A 9,879-nucleotide genomic window follows, 5' to 3' on the forward strand; every position below is an offset into this window, starting at 1 on the left:
CATGTGGACATTATATAAAAGGAACGTTATCGAAATTTTATTTTAGAGAGTAATCTGAATTTAAACGTGTGTGATGAAGTTTTGTTCATATATTCTTCTTATTTGATTTTTGGTATGAAACTAACTCTAGCAATAGAACATATTAGTAAAAGAGGAAAAACATTTATATCTTTTGTTTGAAAATAATAACGAAAATCGAAAACAGTTTGTAAATAAAACAGAAAATTGGAACATAAGAAACCCCTTATAAATTGTAATAATGATGAATCATAGATGACATTTTCTACATATGGGACAACTTATGTTTGTACAAAGCCATTGATCAATGCAGTAGAAATGGAAAGTATGGCCGCAAGTAAAAGAACATAGATAGGTTTCGTTGTTGCAGCTTTCACGATTTCGCAAGTAGACGGTCCATATAACTTTCATAAACAAAAAAATAATTTGCAGATTCAGGAGCCGCTGCGTGTCCAAAAACGTCCACCATCCCTACTGACGTGGCGGTCTGTGGAAAAAGAAAAGACAACTTTATTAGCACATGTATTTCATTTACCGGTGACATTTTATCTTGAATTTAATTCAAATAATCAAAATAACAAAACAAAAATTGAATTACTGTAGTAGAATATAATAAATAAAGTTTTGAATGTTTACAAACCGTACCGAACCGCACCGCTGTTAATAGCAACATAAATCTTTACATATATATGTATGTATATTTTTGTTATTATTAAGACCACACCACAATTGTTTCACACTTGTTCTCTATGTTATCATCTAGACTCTAAGGTAAGTAGACACTATTAAAAAGTTAATATTATTGTTTTATAGTTTGTTTGTATGTTTTAATATTTTATGATCAAGTAGACCATCTACTTCATATAACCGATTAAAATTTTCAAAACAGTTGCTATTGATTACTTTTAGAATATGGTTAAATGGTTTTTTATTATATATATTTTGGTTAGGTTTATATGAGCATAATTATTATTTTTTATTTTTTTTAATTAAAGTTTCATTAGTTAGATTTAATTTTGTGTGATGGGGTGTTACAAAATTAGAATACTAAAGATGATGTGCCATCACGACCCATTTTTTGTCTATAAATTGTAATAGTTTTAAAGTAAAAAAAATTAACTTAAACATTAATGTCATTTTATTTTATGTATTCAACTTGTTATAATATTTTATAAATTTAGTTTAATTATTTGAGAGATTATATCTTGAATACCGAAATTTATAATTTGATGACTAATAACATTGGCTTAGTAAATATTGAAGCTATATTTTATTTTAATACCTTAATTTGTTCACTATTTAATTTTAGTAAATAATCTGTTTATTTTATAAATAATTTAAAAATAGGTAAGAGACTTTTAATATGAATGCATTCTATGTTTAGGTATTACATTAAAATACGTTGGATACATTAGCGCATTAACATATGTAAATGTATTGATCATTGGTTGCGTAGAAGATTACAGACCTTTCATATCTGTTATATTTGAAACATACATCTATTATCACTTTAAGCTCTTAAGTAAACACTTATAAGAAAATAGAGTTGGAAATTTGAAAACCTTATCGAAATTCATCGAGGATGCTTTAACCTAAAGTTGATCTTGACATGAACGTAGCTGGTATTAGCTAAATTTATGATGAATGCTTTAACCTAAAATATGGAAAGTAATTTAAAGGTACCATGGTTGATGGGGGTGGAGACTCCTAAATCAATTAAAATGATCTAAAAACATTTTTGTAATAAGTAATTAAAATGATCTAAAAACATTTTTGTAATAAGTTTTATTGGAAGTAGTCAAAAGCCATAAACATATCTTAAGTAATGATATATGATAAATTGTTTCAGTGGTCCAAACCACAAACGACAATGTTTCGTTTATTTTTCTTTAAGATAATGTATTAGATAATGTATTTTATAAGACAAAATAGTATAAAATATGAGCAAGACAGAAACAGTATAAAGATATGAGTACGTTTCTGTACAAAAGGTATTCTCATGCCATCCCCTGCTAGAGAATCAGTTGAGTTTATATTTCTCGGTCAACTTGCCTTTGGTATTCCTACATCCTTTCATTAAGTGACGCCATCGTATAGTTCTACACCAGTGTTCTTCAGCCAACATCTTCAATGAGATTTCAATTAAAGACATATTTCGTGAGCTATCTCTTAGATAAGAGACGACCGGATACATAGAGGCAGAAAACCATGCTACAAAGAGTTTTGTATCATCAGACCTGATTAATAAAAGGCTCCATTCGATGCAGAAGCTGTATCCCTGAAGAAAAAGAGTCGCTTCCTAAGAAAGAAAATCTAGTAGTTCTTAACAGGAAACATGAAAAGAGCATCATTGTATGATATGGTTCCTAGCAAAGCCAAACCTAATGGTTCAAGTTAACGGAAGTTTTTCTGTTTCTTATAATTGCTTTGTAAGAAAAATCTTCAGCATTTGAAGAAACATAGAGCATCAACCGTCCTGTTGACTACTTAACAAAAATCAAAAGCTTCTGCATTAGAGATATCTACTAATCTGACCAGGAAGAAATAAGCCAAAATTATGTATAGTTGTCAAAAGAAAATAGCTTGGAATTTTTTTTACAGAGTCATCACCTTGCTTGAAAAAGTTGTTCTCGAGCTATGTAAGTCGTGAAATGTCTCTCGACCAAAATTCCCTTTTCCAGAAGAAAAAAAAAAATGATTATGACTTATGAAAATAAAAGAAATTTTTCATAAACCTCAATTATGGTGATGAACAGTAATACACCACATCTGATATGAGCTTCGGTTTAATTGAGGATATATTCTCCTTATTTAGTCAACTGACCGTTTTTACCTTCGTATATCATTGAGAGGCACTGCCTTTTCTTTCACTCATCCCTTCATGTAGCTTTGAGTTCTGACTGTGTTAAACCTGCAAAGAAATTAGAGTGTTAGTTCACACTTGAGATACAATTCTTGAGTGGTATTAGCGATTGAACAAAGGGCCGTCAGATAGCCTCATATTGCAAGAGAGATGTGATGCATGCTGGGAGGAATAAAGGAGGCATGCTTGAGAAGCCATGACTTTACTCAAAGAAAAAGAATCAATTTTCTACAATTGCCTACGTTCTCAGGTCTACATTATGGTGAACCGGGCCTGTTTCTCCCCTCGCGTTGCTAAGCCTGGCTCGAAGCGAAGGGATTGGATTTCACCTCCCCAATACTGTAAACCAATAATAATATTAAAAATCCAGAAGCCATTCAAATACGATTATAGACTGGAATCTGGGAAAATTCAAACCTGAATAAACGCTGCCAATCAGCTCTTGTTTTTTTACGGACTGAAAGCACAAACCCAAGTCGAGTCGCAGTCGATCGACGAAACCAAATCTGCAAAAAAGGAAAGAAGAAATATCACCAAAAAATAGTAAAATTTTTCTAAGCGTATGAAGAGACCTTTCGCCGGTTAGGTAACTAAGAGTCTGAGCTCGAATTAATAATGCAGCGAGTGGGATGACAATGTTAATGGTCTGACTAAAGGAGAAAATTAATGGGAAAGTGAAGACGTTACAAGAATCTAATCAGAGGCGGCTAGGATGAAAGACGTCATGTGCTTGACAGACAAACAAATGGGCTTAAACAAACAAACCTGATATTAGCCCATAATATTTTTCAGAATTATCTTGCGAACTAAAAATTAGTATAGTTGCTTTTTTTTATGTGACAGGTGGTGCAAAATGCCCATACCTGCTTGCCGACGTGGACGCATGAGAAGGGAGGTAAGTCTCCTTTATTATTATAGATAAATATCTACGGGGTATTTCCACATTGATTGATATGCCCTTAAACACTTGTTCTCTCCTGAAACTTTGAAACTCAAGTTAAGCAAGCCTCTTTAGTTTTTTCAGTTCTAAGGTTCAGTGACACTATGCTTATAGGCATCATTCTTTTGTGGTAAACTTTTGCTTTTAATGTTAGTGAACTCAACAGGTTTGTTGTAATGATTTGGTTGTGTATAATGCAAATAACTGATTCACGTTAGATCCTTAACTGGGTTTCCCTATAAGGGAGATAGTTTTGCTTTACCGGGTGTTTCATGTGGTGAGGTCACAGGCTCACAGCCCGGTCTACACTTCTCTAGCCTAAGTATTGTGTTGCCTCTTGTGGTGATAAAAGAGAGCATGAGCTTATTTTGGAAGAAGATTATCAGGCAAACGGGTTCATGTAAGAAGATTATCAGACGAACGGGTTCATGTAAGACGAATGGTTTATTCTATTTTTCATACTAAAATGTAGTAATTTTATAATAAAATTGAGTTATATTCTAATAATATTCTAGTTTAGAGAGAAAAATAGACTGATGAAAAAAAATTATTATATAAACTTATTTTTTACTCTATTATAGAATGAAAAACAAAATATTGCTAGAATACTTTTACTTTAAATTCTATTTTAGAGTGAAAAATAAATTACGGTTAGAAATGCCCAAAGTGACTCAACATATCTCTTTGTTGCAATAATGGCTCTGGTTATGCATATTGTAAGGAACCGGTGCACCATCCTTAACCGGGTTTCACTTCACAAATTTTGCAATTTGCATATTTTAATTTTAGTATTTAGTTATTACTGATATGATTAATTAAAATAATAGTTATAAACAAAGATATGTTTGCCTAATTTAAAAGGATTAGGCAATTTAGCAATTTAGCCAAACTAATCCTAATTGTTTTTGTATAGTCCTTAAACTATGTTTTTGATCAAAAAAGTCATCAGCATTATTTACATAAATCCCTAACCTTTATTAGTAATCGATCACAGAAAAGTGCTGGAGATCCTTCCGAGAGAGAAGAGAAGCCACTGTTGTATTAATCTTAATCGCTTGGAAGATGGGTGGTGCGGTGAAGGATATCGCTTCAAAGTCTGAGCTTGATAACTTGCGCCAGAGCGGCGCACCAATCGCGCTTCACTTCTGGGCTTCGTGGTGTGATGCTTCGAAGCAGATGGATCAAGTCTTCTCTCACCTCGCTACTGATTTCCCTCGCGCTCACTTCTTTAGGGTTCGTTCGCTCTCTCTCTCTCTCTCTCTCTCTCTCTTCTCTGAATCTCTGACCAATCAATTCATCTCCCCTTTTGATGCTCTTGTCAGGTAGAAGCTGAGGAACATCCTGAGATATCTGAAGCTTACTCTGTTTCTGCTGTTCCCTTTTTCGTCTTCTTCAAGGTAAAAGTTTACAACTTTAGATCAGTGAAAGATTAGGGTTTAGGGTTTTTGATCGAAAGTTTAGCAGTGAAGTATTATGATTTAGGGTTTAGTTTTTTTGACTAGTCTGTGTCTCTTGTTAGAATGTTTACCGAGTTTGGTAGAGCAAGAAGATGAAACCCTCCCAATGAATCTAGGTTTTGAGCATATAGGAGAAGAAGACATTAGTAATACTTCATCTGTGTTCATACCTTTGCTTATTGTCACTGTAACTGTTGAGATTGATATTGAAAGTTGTTACCTTTGTCTGACTTTAAAGTGTTTTCTTGTCTCCCACGATTTGTTGTTATTGAAGGATGGCAAAGCTGTGGATACCCTTGAAGGCGCAGATCCATCGAGTTTAGCCAACAAGGTTGGCAAAATAGCTGGTTCTAGTACTTCTTCTGAGCCTGCAAGCCTAGGGTTAGCTGCACGGCCGACGATTCTTGAAACCGTGAAGGAGAACGCGAAAGCTACCGTGAAAGACCGAGCTCAGCCTGCGCCCACCACTGAAAATCTCAATGACCGTTTGGAGAAATTCACTAACTCTCACCCTGTCATGTTGTTCATGAAAGGCACTCCTGAAGAGCCTAGGTGCGGGTTTAGCAGGCAAGTAGTGGGCGTTTTAAGAGAGGAGAATGTTGATTTCGGAAGCTTCGATATACTTTCTGACAACCAAGTGCGTGAAGGTCTGAAGAAATTCTCAAACTGGCCAACGTTTCCTCAGCTGTACTGCAACGGGGAGCTTCTAGGAGGATCAGACATTGTCCTGGAGATGCAAAAGAGCGGCGAGCTGAGACAAGTGTTGTCTGAGAAAGGGAAACAGAGTCTTGAAGATAGGTTGAAGACGTTGATTAACTCGGAGAAGGTTATGCTTTTCATGAAAGGTTCGCCGGATGAACCAAAGTGTGGGTTTAGCTCAAAAGTGGTGAAAGCACTTAGAGATGAGAATGTGAGTTTCGGGTCGTTTGACATATTGAGTGATGAAGAAGTGAGACAAGGGATAAAGAGTTTCTCAAACTGGCCTACGTTTCCTCAGCTTTACTATAAAGGTGAGTTAGTTGGAGGATGTGATATCATTATGGAGCTGAGTAACAGCGGTGACCTCGGAGCAACACTATCTGAGTAATCACTAGCCTATCTCTCTTTCCCTTTTTTGCCTGGTTGTGGACTTGTGGTGAGAAGATTCTAGTTCCGGTTTAGGTGTTATAAGACATTGTTATTTACTTAAGGTTTTGTCTGGTTATTTCAATGATTGAGGAAACATTTTTTCGCATATCAGAATCATGATTTGTTGGCTTGTTGTAAGTCCTTGCATGCTCCAACGTCCACTGATAGAACTCTATATCTTATACGCTCGTTAACATATTAACACTAAGGGGAGGAGTGGAATATATATAAAATATTGGTTAAATGATGATCATTCACATATTGTCCGGTTCTTCGAGTAGTCCACATTAAGAAATACTGACTGCATGGGGAAACTTTATGGATTTGTAACGCTGGATGACATTCAAACAGATTTTTTGTTTCCTCAGCTCCGCTTTAGAAATACTGTATATGACATTTAATTCCTCTCTAGTTTATACCCTAAATAAATTAATAAAATATTCTACTAGAAACTAAAAGTTACGTAGGAATAGTGGAATGTTGTATCGAATGAATGCGTAGAAAAGTCAATGCGTGTATAATTTTTAGTAATAAACTCAATTTGTGAAAAGATAAATGATTACATGGAAAAACTTTATGGATTTGTAATTTATTTTGATAAAGCCCATATTCATTAAGCCCATATTCAACGAAAACACGGTTTATTGTTTCTTTTGCTTCACATTGGAAACGCTTTTATATCACATTTAGTTCTTCTCTTATTGTTATGGTAAATCTCTGTAATACTAGGTTAGGTTAAGATCCGGGCCTTGCGCGGAATAATTATTATATAAATTAGTTTTACGTATTATATGTTCTTTTACATATTATTAAATAATACATATATATTGATAATTAAAAGCTCAGTAAATATTACGTATATGATTAAATTGGTGCAAACACATAAATAAATGTTATTAATTCAAACAAACACTTTTTCTCTTTTATGATATAAAATTAAGTTTTAATGATATTAACATAGATATATAGTATATTTTTAATATTGAAATCTGTTAAATAATATTTTATACTCATATTGTTTTTTGATCATGTGTATTTTCTCTAACAAAATTTTTGAATCACCGATAACAATTTTTTTTTGTGGGATGTTTAATAGTTTTAGTCATTTATAATTTTAAAAACATTATGAAAAGTTTTAAAACTAAATATTAAGTTGTCAATATTTGTTCAAAATTTTTATCAAACGAAAAATCAAAGCAAATTTCGAAATTAAAATACATATGTATTTTTATATGGTATATAATTTATTTTTAAAAATATTAATATATTAATATTTATTAAATGAGACTTCTTATTATATAATTTTGTAATCATTTATATCTTGTTATAACAAAAAATTTAAACCATGAAAAATTCAGTGTGAGATTTTTGACAATTTTAGTCATTTATATTCGTTTTTAAAAATTCAAAATATAACATATACAAAAAAATCTAAATTTTTACTATATAGTTAATGTGGTTGTTTTATTTATTTTTATATGTTAAAATTTAAAAAATGATAGAGAATAGACTAATTTTTATCAAATCTTTATTATTCAAAATCATTAATTGTCATATATACTTTAGCCACATTTGGTAATTCCGTTATTTTATTTAAGGAAACAATGAAGAACATTAATAATCAATTTATGATTAGTTTAATAAAAAGGTTATTATATATTTTGATGGACCAACATATTTTTCTAAGGATTCTAAAAATGATTGTGGTGATGACACGTGGTTACAAAAAATGTTATAATGTTTCTCTTTTAATATATAGGGGATTATTTGAGAAGTAAGTTTCTTATGTGTCGCGTTCACGTTAACTCTCACGATGGTTGATTACACTGATACCCTTAATGAATTAAAAATATTACACTTTAATACTATTATTGAATTTTTTATTTAGTTCTTTTTAAAATTTTCCAAATAACATATATAATAAAAAGGAATCATGTATAAAGTTTAAAAACAAAAATATATGTATATATAATATGACTTCATTAAAAAAGAAAGTTCACAAAATAGAAATATTCCATTTAAAAATATTTTTAAATAACATAAAATCTACTTTTGAAGTAATAAAATATTTCTTTATATCTATATTTTTTTTAGATGAAAATATATATATTTGCATATAATGTGATTTCATAAACCAGCATTCACACAAATAATCTTGATACTAGAAAAATAAACATTATTTCTTTTAAAACATAATTTTAAGCAATACAAAATATATATTTTCAAAGTAATCGAAATAATTTTTTATGTGTCTATTTATTTTCGTAGATGATTCAATAAAATAATTAAGTAACATAAACTGATATATGTTTAATTGGCAAAAATAGTTTATAATTAGTATTATTGAAATGTTTTGTTTATTTTTCTTCATTTGTAAAATTTATATATATGCATGAAACTATAGAATATTATCGTTATATTAATTTACGTAATTTTGAACCAGACACTTTAGTTTATTTTATATTTCATTATAAACACAATATATATCTTAAGTTATATATAATCTTCCTCAATATATTTACATATCTAAGACAACAACCAACGTAAATAAGAAAAGTAATCATAATTTTAATATATCTAAAAAAATATTATTGTTGAATTCAGAGAATATATGCAATCTAAATATACCTAAATGATAACTAAATCGACTGTAAAAAACAATAAAACCGACTAGATGTAACATATATAAAATCATATATCTAATTAAAGTAATATAATATTATTAATATAAATTATGCGTACAAATTATAAATTAATTAAAATTAAGAATAAATAACAATCAATGATTGTAGTATATTTATTTTATAAATATTTATATCCGTGCATGAGCACGGGAAAATTACCTAGTATATTACTAAAGGTATTTTACCAAAATTTAAAAGTGACATAGGAATAATGGAATGTTGAATTGAATGAATATGTAAAAAAAGTCAATACTTGTATAATTTTTAGTAATAGACTCAATTTTGTGAAAAAAATAAATGACTGCTTGAAAAAACGTTATGGATTTGTAATTTTTTTTTGATAAAACCGATATTTGAATCGGTGGATGACAGTCGAAGAAAACACGGTTTATTGTTTCTTCTGCTCCGAATTGGAAACACAGTATATCACATTTAATTCATATCTTGTTGATATGGTAAATATGTTACTCGTTTCATAATAAGTATTATTCTAACTTTCTTTTCTTGTTACACAGAAAGTATCGTTTTATAATTCCAATACAAATTATAGTTACTTTCATCTGAAAATTAATTGTAAACTACATTGATTTTATAAATAATTTTATTTATTTCAAATACTATTGGTAAAAAAGATGTAATTAATAATAATTTACATATATTCCGCTACTTTCTTAGTCTGTGTGAAAAATGCAAAATGACACTTATTCAGAAACGAAACGGAGGGAATAATAAATATTTTACCAGAAACTAAAAGTTACGTATGAATGATGGAATGTTGCATTGAATGTA

General features: G+C 30.4%; 1 protein-coding gene and 1 long non-coding RNA gene across 5 annotated transcripts; one reads left to right on the forward strand and one right to left on the reverse strand.

Annotated features, from left to right (window-relative positions):
• Nucleotides 1-2,507: 2,507 nt before the first annotated feature.
• LOC106318004 lies at nucleotides 2,508-3,659 on the reverse strand. Of its 4 annotated transcripts, none has more exons than XR_001265275.1 (5): nucleotides 3,454-3,599; nucleotides 3,299-3,387; nucleotides 3,124-3,220; nucleotides 2,843-2,929; nucleotides 2,508-2,690 (listed from the first exon to the last, which is right to left on the reverse strand). It is a non-coding gene; the product is annotated as an uncharacterized LOC106318004 (long non-coding RNA). The 4 variants fall into 4 exon arrangements; XR_001265274.1 differs by having other exon boundaries at nucleotides 2,617-2,690; nucleotides 2,852-2,929; XR_001265273.1 differs by lacking the exon at nucleotides 2,508-2,690 and having other exon boundaries at nucleotides 2,697-2,929; nucleotides 3,569-3,659.
• A 572-nt stretch (nucleotides 3,660-4,231) lies between these two features.
• Nucleotides 4,232-6,512, forward strand: LOC106318005 (monothiol glutaredoxin-S17). The gene is made up of 4 exons (XM_013755830.1): nucleotides 4,232-4,251; nucleotides 4,816-5,054; nucleotides 5,144-5,218; nucleotides 5,553-6,512. Exons 2-4 carry the CDS (start codon nucleotides 4,884-4,886, stop codon nucleotides 6,363-6,365), a joined length of 1,059 nt encoding a protein of 352 aa, XP_013611284.1. The 5' UTR covers nucleotides 4,232-4,251; nucleotides 4,816-4,883; the 3' UTR covers nucleotides 6,366-6,512.
• The last annotated feature ends 3,367 nt before the right edge of the window (nucleotides 6,513-9,879 follow it).

The sequence above is a fragment of the Brassica oleracea genome, chromosome C9 (assembly GCF_000695525.1).
Source record: "Brassica oleracea var. oleracea cultivar TO1000 chromosome C9, BOL, whole genome shotgun sequence".
Taxonomy (NCBI): Eukaryota; Viridiplantae; Streptophyta; class Magnoliopsida; order Brassicales; family Brassicaceae; genus Brassica; species Brassica oleracea.

What these genes read in the sequence shown, in the direction of transcription:
- LOC106318005 (XM_013755830.1), top strand. Translation starts at nt 4,884, where the DNA reads ATGGGTGGTGCGGTGAAGGATATCGCTTCAAAGTCTGAGCTTGATAAC. An exon ending in CTCGCGCTCACTTCTTTAGG is followed by an intron (nt 5,055 to 5,143) that starts GTTCGTTCGCTC and finishes TGCTCTTGTCAG; the next exon opens with GTAGAAGCTGAGGAACATCC. An exon ending in CCTTTTTCGTCTTCTTCAAG is followed by an intron (nt 5,219 to 5,552) that starts GTAAAAGTTTAC and finishes TTGTTATTGAAG; the next exon opens with GATGGCAAAGCTGTGGATAC.